The sequence below is a fragment of the Cariama cristata genome, unplaced genomic scaffold (genome assembly GCF_000690535.1).
Source record: "Cariama cristata isolate BGI_N322 unplaced genomic scaffold, ASM69053v1 scaffold9562, whole genome shotgun sequence".
Lineage (NCBI taxonomy): Eukaryota > Metazoa > Chordata > Aves > Cariamiformes > Cariamidae > Cariama > Cariama cristata.
The window spans coordinates 26,216-40,626 of record NW_009602122.1 but is presented as its reverse complement, the minus strand read 5'-3'; the positions used below and the strand labels follow the sequence as shown (position 1 = coordinate 40,626).

The 14,411-nt window shown below is 36.8% G+C and overlaps 1 protein-coding gene across 4 annotated transcripts in view; it reads left to right on the top strand.

Moving 5' to 3' along the window:
* The first annotated feature begins 5,343 nt into the window (after positions 1 to 5,343).
* Positions 5,344 to 14,411, top strand: part of FXR1 (fragile X mental retardation, autosomal homolog 1) — a 29,812-nt gene continuing 20,744 nt past the window's right edge. For all 4 annotated transcript variants that reach the window (XM_009694600.1, XM_009694601.1, XM_009694599.1 and 1 more), the window contains exons 1-5: positions 5,344 to 5,396; positions 9,406 to 9,499; positions 10,773 to 10,844; positions 13,088 to 13,236; positions 13,698 to 13,791. In XM_009694600.1, the coding sequence (XP_009692902.1) occupies positions 10,830 to 10,844; positions 13,088 to 13,236; positions 13,698 to 13,791 (258 nt within the window). In that variant the 5' untranslated portion in view covers positions 5,344 to 5,396; positions 9,406 to 9,499; positions 10,773 to 10,829. The remainder of the gene's footprint in view (positions 5,397 to 9,405; positions 9,500 to 10,772; positions 10,845 to 13,087; positions 13,237 to 13,697; positions 13,792 to 14,411) is intronic.

Below are 14,411 nucleotides of genomic sequence, written 5' to 3'. Positions count from 1 at the left end.
CTTTTTAGTCTTTGTGCAAAGACCGGTGGCGGGGGGGGGGGGGGGGGCGCAGGATTCAGTGCTGAAGTTCTTGTGTAACTATCATAAGGACCCTTGAATTTACATATGATAATTACAATTGTGAATGGAAATAAGCAGTAATTTCATAGATTAAACTGTGGTTGCTAAAATTGATATAATAGTTCAGGATATCTTTCTTATCTGATGCCTGCTTGTAATGTTTGTGTTTTGCAGCAAACTAGATCTGCTTTCTTTTGTCAGCTCCTTGTATAAGCAGGTGCAGCTAACCACTTCTAATGAAAATAATACTTTATGAAGTTCAGTCTTTTTTTGTCCAGTGATTTGATAATTTACAGGTTTCCTGTGTTTGCTTGGATTTTTTTTAATGTTTTATGTGGTTTTGGTTTTGTGGTTTTGTTTTGTTTTTTTGTTTGTTTTTTTTTTTTTCCCCCGGGGGAGTCATCATGGGATACATCCTTTAGTAATAATTATTTCATGTGTTTGTTACACGAAACAGTTGTGTATGAATGTTAGTTAAAAATACTAATGGTTCTTGCTTCTGAAAGCAGTGAAAGGATTGGTAATTGGATATAGACTTCTTGACCTTTACATCAGTGATTCAGAAACAGTCCATGGTACCAGATGCCAAAGTGTTTACTGTTTGAAATTTGCTCAGCTGTGGGTAAGGTGCTCTTAGTATAGTTTTTAGTGTGTAGGTACGTGTGACTCAAAAGCCAACACAGTGGCTATCCCTGGAAAAAATGTTTGCAGCTAAACTAACGGAACCTCGTTTTTAGATTGGAACATCCTACTTGGGGGTCACATAAACTTAAGAAAGCAGGATGAAGAGGGAACTTGGATTGCATCTGCCTGGTATACAGGTTTTGTGACTTTGCCTGGAACTGGATTTAAAAAAAAAAAGTCTGTGTGTATATATACAGAGACACACAGTTCACTGTAAGGGCACTTTGGTAAGTCTTGATCCGTTTATGTTATCAGCAGATCCTAATCCTAAATCCGTGACCAAAACCCAGGTATTTTTTTTGTGTGTGTGTTAGGAGATGAAGAAGTCTCAACTGTAGTCATTTTGGTGGCAAATGATCAGTTTGTAGTTTCCTGTCCTTTTGTTCATACTTAACATGGTATGGCCCTGTGTTAGATTTGCTGGATCCCGGACCTAGGCAGGAGTCCTAGCAATATTACCCCTTGTTTCACAGGTGCTAGCGTGGGGAGCCTGGCTTTTGCCAAGTGAGTGGCAGAGACAGGTCTGAACCAAAGTGCCTGGGGAGCCAGCACGACATTAATAGCCTGTAGTACATACAGTATAGTCTGCTCTCTGCCTTATGAGCTGGGCTGCAGCAAGCAGGGCATACATGGACTTCCAGAGATCCAGTTCACAGCGTAAACTGAATGACTGACACTAATATCTGGACAGTCCAAATCAGAGGTCTGGCAAGATGAATTTTTCTTCCCTTCCTGCCCTCTATGGTTTTGTATGTGGTGTAAGACACACACAAATGTTATATGTAAGCTTGCTTGCTGATAATGCAATTGATCACTCTGTGTGTTCGATGCCAGTGTATTTATTGATTATGTGTTTGGTGGTCTCTTTTTAGCTCTGCCTCATCACCTCTGTTTAGAATGAGGATACATGGAATCATGTGTAAAGAACATAGAGCATCTCAAACTTAGATATTAGTGTTATCTAAAGCAACACTGCAAAATTAAATTTCAGTAATGGAGTACCTTATTCATTTGAGCAAAAGTTAAGATGATGCACCATTACTTACTGTATCAAAAACATTTTCTACTGAATTATCAGGCATGACTAGTGCAAGCTTAGGGTACAAATCTATTTATACAGGTTACCTCACTGATCAAGAACTCCTTCAAAACTGCTAGTTGAAAAGCAGGATGTTTACTTTTCTGTTTTACGTTCATCACACCCTTTCTGAAGAAATTTTTGAATTTATAGCATTTAATGTAACTTCTAAAGTAAAATAATGTCTACTTTGTATTGCAAAATATCTTAATGTCACAGGTTTTTTATAAAACCTTTTAAAAAAAACCCCAAAACTATACTTCTGGAATACTACTTTAAAAATTACACTAAATCTCATCCTGACATGCTTGAAATCTATTTCTGTGTTTTTTATCTTGGAGTTGTAAGTGACAGCTGATAATGCTTTTAGTAGAGGTCAGGGTTGTAGGTAGGAAAGTAGTATGCAGGAATTTTTACTTTTGACAAGTGTTTCAATGATACTTTTTGCATGTTTCTTGGCAATAATGGAATAATTTCTTATAGAAATGGATTTAGAACCTATCTTGAATTCTGATTATTTCTAGAGGTATTGCGAATGAACCCTACAATCTGTAATACCTCATAGGCAGCTGTGCTTCAGTTACTGTAAATGTGATTTCTTCCCCAAAGCTGTAGAGAAATTGATAATAATGGGAAGAATTATACTTGGGATTTTTGACTTTTATGTTACTCCTTCACTATTAGACTAGTATTTGTACAATTAGACTCTGATCAGCCTTTTTTCAGGCCTCACAATAATATAATTATTTAAATAATGATGTAATTTTATTTAATGCTTTACATATGTCCATTTGTGACCTGAAGTGCGTACCTGATAAATGTTCTGTTTGATTTTGAGTTTTTCTCATATATAAATACTGTGGAGTGAAAGAGTTTCAAGAATACCAGCTGAAAATGCTATTTGGATAATTTCAAGCAAGTTACTGCATACATATCTGCTAGCCATGAGTCTGCATTATATTCTTGTATGGGAACAGCAGTGCGCACGCTTTGAACTGAAAGACTTCCTTGTGTGAAGGAGTTCCTGAAACCCACGTGGTGTTGTAAAATGTACAGACTCTCTGTTGGAATTTGTACTTTTGTTTTTATTAAAAAGTGTTCAATATTTCTGTTTCTGCAGCTGACGTTTGTGCAGTGTCAGCTGTTAGTCTCCTGCTAGTCGTACCTCTGCATTATTCCCCTTCAGCTTTCCCGTTCTTCAGCTTAGCTTGAAAATCAGTTGTGAATATTAAATGTGTGTGTACCGTTACACAGAAAGCCAGACTTTACCTAGTAATGGCCTAATTGTCTGAAATCCTGGAAAGTCAATGCAATTGAGATTCCTTGTTTTCCACTTCTTTTGTCTTATTATTGAAATCTGCAGCTAGTGAATAGATTTAGGATTTTATAAAGTCTGCAGAGCATTGTATTCTGAAAGTTTTTCTGGTGTTTTCTGGTACTTGATTTTTGAATATCTCTTGATTCTGAAGTTTTGGGTTTTAGCAAAGGAAAGATAACTGAATTCAGATCTGCAGAATAAATTTTTAGCCACTATTAGAAATGAAATACATATTTCCCCCCGGGCTGAGTACTGTGAGAGCATGTAATAATATAAATAAGAGGTAAGGTTCAGCTATGAAATAAAGCAGCATAATGAGGCAAAGACTAGTGTTGAATGGAAAACTCTTGGAATGCAGATCAATGGCTTTCTATAGTAGGGAGTTAAGTCTTTCTGTAAATACTGCTTTCTGTTGATAAGTTGTCATTGGGCAGAATGCTGGACTGCATGAACTTGGTGTGTGGTGCTGTGACTTGGGTGTTTTGTCCTTGGCTACAGTTTGAATGAAATCTAGAACAATGCTTATTTCCTGCACTTTATGCTGTGTTAATTCATCCCCATGGTGGGACATGTTTAAAGGGCACATTGGTAGCATAAATGTAGTGAAAGTTCTACTTTACCTTTGTTGTTAGGTAATAGCTTACTTCAGGCAGTAAAATTTTGTATGCTGTTTGCATCTTTTAAACAGACATAATTCCAGTATTCCTGTCCATTTTAGCTGTGCAGAAACTTCTTGAAACTGACGGTCCCTCATTTAGGGTGTATTTTGTTGCCAACTGTTTGAGTTGCTTAGCTTTTTTGAGATTTGCCTTCCTTTCCTTTCGGTGGCAGGATGACCTTTGAAAGGGTTTATTTTATTAGGAACACATTAGGTGGTTCAACAAGGTGATTTCTGGTGACCTCCTTTGTTCAGGATTACCAGTATGCTTTCTACTAGAACCAGTCAGTCTTCTGTGTTGCTGTCAGGTGGTTTTGAGTGGAGCGCTCAGGGAGCAGAAAGCAGGTTTTGAGCAAGTGCCTTTGTGGCATTGCCCAAGCACAAGTTCAGGTAAAAGGAGATTTGTTTATATAGGCCCTTTTCAGCCAGCTGTCAGGGGCTCCTTTACTTTCTGTCGTCACACTGAGGGATGTCCTGTGTCAAAATTTATCTTTCCCTGAGCTGACACATAATACCTCTGTGGGCTGGTTGCTCCTTGCACAGTTGATAGGTTCTTCGTCCTCCTCAGCTGGCAGTTTCTTAAGTGGATATAATCCATTCAGCAGATTTCCTGGAACTTCTTAGCAAAGCTCTGCAACTCTCTTACTCCTTTAAACTGCAGGTTCCTCCTTGACCTCCTCTGCTTGGGCACATATCAGGCTGTAGCAAAAGCAAGAGTAGTTTGAAAGATCTTTCTTGTCCCTTCATCTGCTTTTTTTTGCAACATACCTGACTTCCTTAACCAAGAGATGTAGGAACTTAATTTCTGCATGGATGTTTGAGTACAACTGTATCTTTCAGGTTGTTCTTTGTCTTTAGGTTTTTGACATAATCAGTGGCCCCTAAAGGAGCCTTTTGTTTTCAAAAGAAAGAAAGGGAAGTGGGATTTCCCCTGTGTTGTGCCTCAGATTGTAAGAAGTTGATACAAAAAACCATGAAATGTTGTATTCTCTTTGTTTTCCTGTGAGGTCCTACAGATACTTAGCCTTATAAAGTCCCCAGTTTGCTACTTGAAAGGTGATACCAGAACAAGCTCTATGGCAGCCTGTATTGCCAAATTTTATGCTGTCGTACTGTTCTGAAGGACGGTTGGTTGGGATTCACTTTTTGTAGAGAACACCTATAAAGCAAATAGTGCTATGCACAGCTCTTTGACATTATTGTGAATTGTACTGGTTGCCCTGGGCCTGGGTCTTGTATTTTGTTCCTGTAAAACAGTTGTTCACACCTGTAGGTGAAATAATAAACTGATAGTTGAGTTTTCAGTTGTAAATGTGCTGGTCTGATTTGAGCAGTCATTTGAAACAATCTCTGTGCCCTGTATTTCTTAGAATAGCCAACTAAGACTATCGGCAACCTCATGCGAACAGTGGGATTGTGTGTTGAACTTTCCTAAATGGGAACCACAGTATTAGTGGTGGTCTGCTGCTTGGCTTCGTTTCAGGCTGTATTGAAGTTGCTGCCTTGTTTTGATTTCACATGCATTCTTACATGTTTTTGTTTTAGGGATTTATCAAAGATGTTCATGAGGACTCACTCACAGTTGTATTTGAAAACAAGTAAGTATTTTATTAAAAAAATTGTTTGAATATTTGTTATTTCAGTTTTGTACTTTTGGTGTTGTTTTTTGGTTTTTTTGGCATTTAGGAAGAAGTAGATTTCATTAGAAATACATAGTTCTAGAAGTACAGGCTCGCTATTCTATTCACAGTTTCCACGAACTACCTTCTCAAATCGCTGTAACAGAATTCAGCTCATCAGTTACACAATCCTTTACGTTTTTTGGTGTCTTTAGTGATGCTTATGGATGTGACAGCCAAATTTAATTAAAGTAATAATCAATGGCAGAGGTCTGATACTCTTTACTAAAGCAGAAAAAGATGGAAAATACCAAAGTACTTCTGTTAAATAAACAAATCTATATGTGTCTGATATGAGGAATGCTGATCAGTGTTCTCAACCAGAGAGAAATAGAAATATCCTGATGGTGATTGATACTTTTTTTCAACTATTAAGAAAATAAATATATGTACGTATCCCGTCTAAAGACTTTTTTTTTTTTAGTGGAAAAGAGTGCAAATCTGGCAAAAGTATTATCCAGGAGGCCATTTTCACTTTATATATAAGTGCAGCAGTGCTACTAGGGACTTGTAGTGGCAAGTCAAAGATAATCCATGGGATGGTAAAGTACAAATGAATACCTGTCCTTCAGTGTTCAAACTGATAACACCATGGATTACCTGGGAGATTCCAGGGCTAATTTAAGATATTCTGGGAGCTACATCCTCTTTCCTGTTTCCCTTCCAGTTACCAGGTGGAGATCCTAAAAATGTGTCAGCTTTTGATGTGAAAATTGTTACTGAACTCTGCCAGCATCAACTTGTAGATTAGTCTTTAAGCCTTTCTTCAAGAAAGATTGCTGGGTAATAAAGGTAATACTAGGGAGCATGCAAGTGGGTATTTAGAAACAGTATTTTATAATCCTAAATATATAATCCTAGGGTGTGTATGTATATACATATATGTGTATAAAAATAAATCGGGGGCGGGAGGGGGGGAAGAAGAAGTAATCCTAGGGTTTACTCTGCGAAGTCCAGTCTCTGTGTCTTTCTAACCTGTGTTTTCTAGCCCTTCTTTCCTTCTTTTATGAAAAATACTTAGAAGATGAGGTGGCAACCATAGTCTGTACTAACACTTACTGAGGTGTTTATGGAAGATTTTACTGTCTCCTGGGTTTTCATACCCCCACCCCAAAACCCAACAAACAGAAGAAAAAAAAAAGATAAACCCTGGGTCCTTCATCCTATCTGTGGTCTGAGGAGATGTAACAAACCTTCAGTTTCATATTCAACGTCCGTATTACTTTTCTTTAAGGTAGAAGGCTCTTTGCCTTCAAAGAATATACTTTCACATCAGAAACCAAGTCAGCTAAAGGAAGTGCCTGTGACTCACAGCAAGGGTCTAATTGTTGGCAAACACATTTCTAGTGTTCAGTATCCATGTGTTTTAGAGTCTGGCAGCAGCCATGTTCCAAAAAGGGTGGGCTACAACATATGTAGAGTGGTTGGTTGACCAAAAATAGGTCTTATCAGGAAGTGTGTATACAGTTCTAGGCAAATTATTCTGTGATGTAAATCTGATAAATTATTACCTTTTTTACTGAGTTAAATTCATAAGGGCTTTAGCAGAACCGAAGTTGGCAAGTGTCCTGTCCTGAATGCATCATTCTGTTGTGATAGTGATCAGTGCTAATGAAGTAAACACATCTACTCTGCTAAAGGCAGTCTAAATTGTCAGTTTGAATTTTCTGCTATTGTTAACCAGTCTTTATCTACAGCTGTTGTAAGGTTCCCAAGGTGTACTAGTGCAGACTGCTAATGATGATTTTGTGGCCATAGCAATAATTAATCTCTGGGCAGATATCCTTGATTCTTCTAGGAGGCATTTTTTGGGGGTAAGGAGGCGGAGAATGAACATAGAAGCTTCAGGAACTGGAAAACTTTGTTACTGTGTTAGACAGAAAATTGAATCTTGAGGTGCAATTTCACGTAGGCCCACTGGAGTTTGAAGCAGTCATATTGACTGACAGACTTCTCTGTTGTAAGAAGCAAGCACCTCCCTTTTCTGTAATTTGTGCCAGATATTTGGGATAATCCTTCTGACTATTAGGCATCGGTTTTGTCAGATCTTCTTAGGAGGTAATTTGCAGCTAGTCACAAGTAATTTCTTAAAACGTTTTGCATTTCACCAGTGAGATGCTCCAATTTGGGACTTTTTGCCATCAAAACTTTGACTTCTTGTATTCTGAGAACTTGAGCCTTCTGTGCACGTTTCCACTGTTTTATTAAAAAATACCAAAACATCTTGCAGCTGGTAGGGGTAAGTCATTATTGGTCCATCCACTTCTAGTGGGTGGGGTTCGTTTAGATGATTAGAGATGGAACTAAAATTAGCCTACTGCAACTTCAGGTGGATTTTATTGACAATACAAGGTCTCTTCAATCATAGCATCTCATTATGGGCACTTCATAACTTTTGTAAGCTCCGATTTGCTTGATTCTTTAACTACACGGCATAGTTGAAATTCTCAAGAGAACTTCAAGCAGCTCATTTGAGTTTGAAACATTTTGATCCTGTTGTGCAGTTATAATTATTATGCTCACACTGTTTCTAAACTGAAGCTTTGTATACCCTATAATTTAGGGAATGCATTTTATCTTAAAGTCCTACTATTTGCCTTTGCATCTGTGAGAGTCATAACTTCACAAAGGCGAGGAGGGGAAGGAAGAACCCCGACTCTGGAATTTAGTGACCATTATTATTGCAACAAGGGCAATTGAATTGCAAGTGATGTTTGCCAGGCCCCTTCACCATTTCTCGGAAATAGAATGAGATTCAAATAACATTTTATGGCCAGAATACCTTCCAACTTCAACAAAAGCTGTCCATAATCTTCATGGGTTTTTTTTGGTTTTTCAAAGTTCCGCTATAGTTAAAAGAAAAATAAAGAGTAGAATAATGGCTGGACCAAAATTATATGGATACCTCACATCTGTGTTAAGTGAGATACTTGAGCTTAAGCTGTCTTTTCAGAGGAAACATGCGAATGTATCTATCTTGTAGAAAGTTGCAGAAGTGCCCTTTGCTCTTAATGCTGAGACTTGTTCCACTAACTTAGGCTGCTCTGTCTGCATGTATTAGAAGTAAGTTTTTTTGCAGGTGTGTTTTCTGCTGGTTTTATTTCGACCTGTGTAGAGTCCTCAGTTGGGTTTCTGAGGGGAAGAGTGAGGAACAGCTGATGGTATTCTGTAACATTCACAGAGTAGAAGGAAAGGGAATTTCGGGAGAACACAGAGGATGTGAATTGCTCCAGTAGTCTTCGTAAAATGCACCTAAAATACACACTTCTGCAAGTAAAATGCTTTGTAGAGCCAGCTACATAGCCTACAATAAATAGCCTTTCTGTACAAGAAGGTAAAACTTTAATTTTATATGCCAAGTAATAATTGGTGTTGATAAGCAGATATAAAGGTTTATTTTGAACTGAATCTGTTTGTCAGACACTTACTGAGGAGTGTTAACAAGTTTGTAGGTAGAAATACAAAGTTTTGTTAACAATCAAGAGTCAGATTTTCCTTGAATACTTAAAACATTGATGGTAAGCAGTTGAAACATTAAGTCTGAGGTGAAGAAATGAATGAATCCCGTGGTAGACTGCAAAGATAAGCTTATGTCTGTATAAAGGCTTTATGACTTGGACAATAGACATGTAAGTACATCATCTAATAATCTTTTCACTGAGGTTTTATGAAAGCCATTTCGTTAACCCAGTCAAGTTGAATTTTTCAGTTAGTTTAAAAACTGTTTTGTCATTAAATATCTTCCCAGATATATTTTTGTCTTGACAGGATTATTTTGGTCCTTTGCTTATAAGGTTTGCTTTCTAGCAATGAAAAAACAGACTTGATTTAAGAGTGAGTTTTAACTGAACTCAGAGTTCTAAAAATAAAACTAAGAAAACAACAGGAAAATTCTAGAAATAATGTGTAATGTTTCTTCAACTTCCAGTTGGCAACCAGAGCGCCAGGTACCCTTTAATGAAGTCAGATTACCACCACCCCCTGATATCAAGAAAGAAATTGGTGAAGGAGATGAAGTGGAGGTGAGTTTAGCCTAATGAACAGTTCTGATACATAACTGGTTGTCCGTTCAAGGTGGTGATGATGATTGTAAGTACATTACCAAAGTGAAGATTTAAAATGGAGCATGTCTCTAGTAATGGATTTACTAGGCTTTCAGTGAAACTGTGACATTTCAGTTTTTTTCGCAGAACTACCAATGGAACTTTTTCAAAATCTAAAACTTAAAATAGCTGACAATATTTCAGAACTAAAAACAAAACTAGGTAACTTTCATTTTTTATTTGAAATGTAACTGTTGGAAATGTTTTGGTGTGAAGATGTAATAAAGTTCTTGCAATAACAAGTTTTAAACCAGGTGAAATATTTGGTACAATCTGGTGGGAAATTGTGTGAATATTACTGTTTTACACAGAAATAGTGATAATTGGTGTTTTAAACTAGGAAATTAAAAGGTGCATGTTCTGTTCCCAGCTCATTGCAGTCTCTTCAGTAGTGTAGTAATTAGTTTGACTTCTGCTTTTTACTTTACTTGTCCTTAAAATCAAAGTAATGAGTCTCTTTAGGATACCTTATAGTTTTGGGCTAGTAATCTAAGAAACAATGTAGTATAGGTACTGGGTTATTCCGTTATTTTATTTGAAATACATGCTATTTGTTAGTTTTGTAAGAGGTTGAACAAAAAGGATTATTTTCTACCTCCTTGCTATTGCAAAATTCATTGTTTAGTCTGCATGCAAATGACTTTGGCCTGTCAGAAGTGTATAAGGAGTAAATGAAACTTACAGAAGATGAGGAAAATGAAAGTTTCAGAAGTCATCTGTTTTGTATCTGATCTTATGTTGACTTGGTAGTGTTTGTTAAATATGGAATGATGACTTGGCTCATTTCAGTAGTCCTAGGTATATCAAGTAAGCCAAGGACAAAAGAAAAATCTTAACTGTGGAGTTACTTCTATGTGTGAGCTTTCAGTGTGAACACAGTGTTTTAATTTAATGAGGAATTGCCCCTGAATAAGTATTGAGCCAAGATTTTATATTCCTTCAGAAGTTTCTATTGAATTGTCAGTAATGTATGCAAAGGAAATCCGTTCACAATCCTTGTAGTGCAAAATAATAAAAGTCTGTGCAAGAAGCATATGGCTGGATAACTTACACAAGAATTACTTTCATGTAGAATACTGTTCCATTTTAGTGAAAATTAGAGAAGTTGGGATGTTCTTTCTTTGTTATACATGCAGGCAAGTGAATTATGTCTGTATGTGCTTTCAATGTTTCTTACTACTTTCATTTTCAGGTTTATTCTAGAGCAAATGACCAAGAACCTTGCGGCTGGTGGCTGGCAAAAGTTCGAATGATGAAAGGAGAGGTAAATTATTTTAAAACCTACTGATTTCATGCTGTTACGTTAAATACAGTAAATATGACAGGTCTTTGTGATGGAAAAACGATGAATAAAGTACTACAAATACAAAACCAGCACAAAACAGATCATAGGTTGAGATCACTTCGGAATGACCCATGCTGCATTACGCAGCTGTGGGTTGTGTTTTTATGGCTGAGCAAGTCACTTTCATTACTAGTAGTTTAATTGCTTGGAGGACTGTATGCATGCATAAGAACAGGACTTCTAACAAACCTACTTTGTGAATTGAACTTGGAACTAAAAATTAAGTAAAGCAGTAAGCTTTACCTGTGGTTAAAGTCTGCTTAAACTCCGTAAATTAAGCATGATGGGGCTATTGGTGTGTGTTGCTGTGGGTTCTTTTTTGTGTATGTATTTCTACTGAATGTAGTGGAAGGGCGCTAGTTGGTTTGCTTGTACATATGTCAAGTTGGTATTTCAGTGTTAATTGCTAGAGTTGCAGCTGCAAAGGAACTTGTAGATTCAGACACTTAAGTGTATAGAGCTATGACAGTGTCTGATACAGTCCGATTAAAGCTGTATTTTGTGAAATGACAAGAAGAGAATTTAACTTCATAGTAGGAAGAGACCTGTGTTTTCATGCTTCTACTCTATTAGATTCCTAAAACCAAAGGAAACAGGGTTGAGGAGAAAAAATTGTCCAATTTCTGATACTGTTTAAAAACTGTCAACAAATAGTAACTGCTGTTGAACTCTGTAAGGACAAGGTGGTGGTAAACAGATACCAAAGGAAGATTCTGTGTCTTGATCCCTGTGGATGAATAGCTTGTTAAGAAAAGGAGACAAACTGATTTAAATGATACAGTTTGTAATTTGGGGCTAATCTGCATCTCTTGCATGTCACAGAAATTTGGAATTTTACTATCAGTTACCTTGCTATGCTGCTTATTTAAAAAGAAAAAAGTAGTAAAAGAAAAATTTTTAATTCTAAGTTTAAATTCAGCTTTAACCAATTCTTAATTTTCTAATACTTTTGACAGGAAAAAAAAATTTTTCATCTGCAGATGACTAATGTCTTTATACAGCATTGACAAATTAGTTATTTTGTGGAATTGTCCCCCCAAAAAAAACCATCACAGTTCAATTTTGACTGCTTCATACAGTCTTTAACATGGTTCCATATTCAAATTTTTTCCTCAAAGTAAACGTGAAATTCAGAAACAACCCATGTATCTAATGATAGTTAGCTTTGTGATTGTTCTTATAACCAGAATGATCTTTAACTATAGGAGTTAATTTTTTTAAAGCATATAGTGGTAGTTCTCTTAAATTTAGTTGTCTGTTTAGTATTTATTTTTCATTATTGTTACTTAACTTGTGATATTTCAAACAGCTTTATATGATTAGGATGATACCTAAGCTAAACTTAAAATTTAAAATGGGTAAATAGCATGTGGAAAAGTATGTCGTGACCTTAGTGATTTACTTTTTCCTGATACTTGAATAAATTGTCTGTGTTAACAAAAACAGATACAAGTTTTGAGGGAGGAAGAGGAGAAAAAAGTACTGTTGCTCTCCTGAATTGCATACACGTGGCAGGGAGGGTAGGAGAAGGCTGCATCCCTAACACAAAGCCAGGCTTTGGGGATTCTGTGCACACGAGCTGCTTTATACTTGTATGTGTTGGATGGAAATGTAGGAGTAGATTATTGGTCACCATTAAATCTTCTTGGTTCTCTTGCCTTCCTGAATTTGAGTGAATTTTTGTTTTCCTCTTGATCTTCACAGGATTTACAGGTAGTTTGCCCATTGAATCAGTGGATTTGCCTTTTCACTTTAAAAAAAAAATTTCGCAGAGCAGGTATTTCTGTGAAGAATGAGTTATGTTTGCTTCGCTATTAGGTATTTTTTAGAATTAGAGCTCCAGTAGACATTTTGAATTTTGGAACTTGAACTAGACTAAAGTAGGTATTTCAAGAGGGATGGGCATGAGAAAAATGAATCAAAGATGCTTTTGTGGGGGACTGAAATTATGCTGAAAGGGTGCCCTGTCTGCACTGAGGTATCAGATGGATACTGAAATATGTCCAGGCTTATTTATGTAGAATTGTACATTATTTCAACTCAGATTTATGTTTTAGTCTATATATTCATATTTTATACTTTCTTGGTGATGCTGGTAATGTTACTATGTCTTTGTTGTTCGTTACTGAAGTTTTACCATTTAAAAAAAAATTCTTCCATAGTTTTATGTCATTGAATATGCTGCTTGTGATGCCACTTACAATGAAATTGTCACTTATGAACGACTCCGACCTGTGAATCAAAATAAAACTGTCAAAAAGAACACGTTTTTCAAGTGCACAGTGGATGTTCCTGAAGATTTGAGAGATGCGTGAGTAGCTCTGCACACTTTAATAAGACATTTGCTGTATTTGAGGGGGGAGAAAATCCCACTTGGCTTATATTTTAGAGACCAGTGTACAGGTCCATGAAGAACCTTAAGGGTGGCTATGACTGCAGAAGCTGATATAGAAACCACTGACTGGGGCCCCTGATGAGCTTTTGGGATGGGGACAAAAAGCAAGTTCTGAGATGGGAGCTTCAGGTCTTGCTTTAGGCTTGTACAGGTGATGCACTCAGCAGGCCTCTGGTACTGAGACTTGCTAAATAACCATGATGGCATACAGTCCACAGAGAAATAAACTCTGGAACCATGGTAAAGCAAATGGGAATTTTGCAGTTTATAAACATTCTTTGCCATGAACTACTGAAACATTCTTGATTCTGATCATGATACTACATGTTCTGTTTTGATGCAGCTTGTTGAAATAACAAATTATTTTATCTCCTTAGGTGTGCTAATGAAAATGCACATAAAGATTTCAAGAAAGCTGTGGGAGCATGTCGAATTTTTTATCATGCTGAAACTGCTCAACTAATAATACTGGTAAGTAAGTATTTTTATGTAAATGTTGCATGAATTTTCACTGTATTATTTATGGGAAGTATACGGCTTCTGTGTATTTGTATGGAATATGGTTTAACTTGTGAAGCTATGTAAATGGTGAGAGATTTAATATAAATACATGTGTTTAAATGTAATCTTTGGCGGTAGGCCTTTTGGAGGGGCTACAAGTACTGCACTGCATACAGCCTAAATTTAGGAGCAGTTTTCAGTCTCGTTTTTATGATTTTTGTAATCCACAACTGAGTGCCATTTCACTGAATTGTGCAGGAGGCTCAAAGCTGACTCTTAACTTCCTTTGCTCTGGAGAAGTACCGTTCCCCCTGTACTGTATTACACTGTGCACATTGACCTACAGCAGGCTTTCCACATGAAGAACTGCACCAGTTCAGCATAGCCATTAAGGAGTTGTTCACTTCGATTCTTTTGTGACAGTTTTCTCTTACTACATAGAATTTTCACAGTATTAATTTATTTTCACAGTTCTGTTTACTTAGTGTTACCCACTTGAACCTCATTCTCCAGAACTGTGTTTTCCTTGCTTATTTCTGTAGCTCTGCCATTCAGACAGTGAGTGACAAGTATGTATATGGTAGAATGAT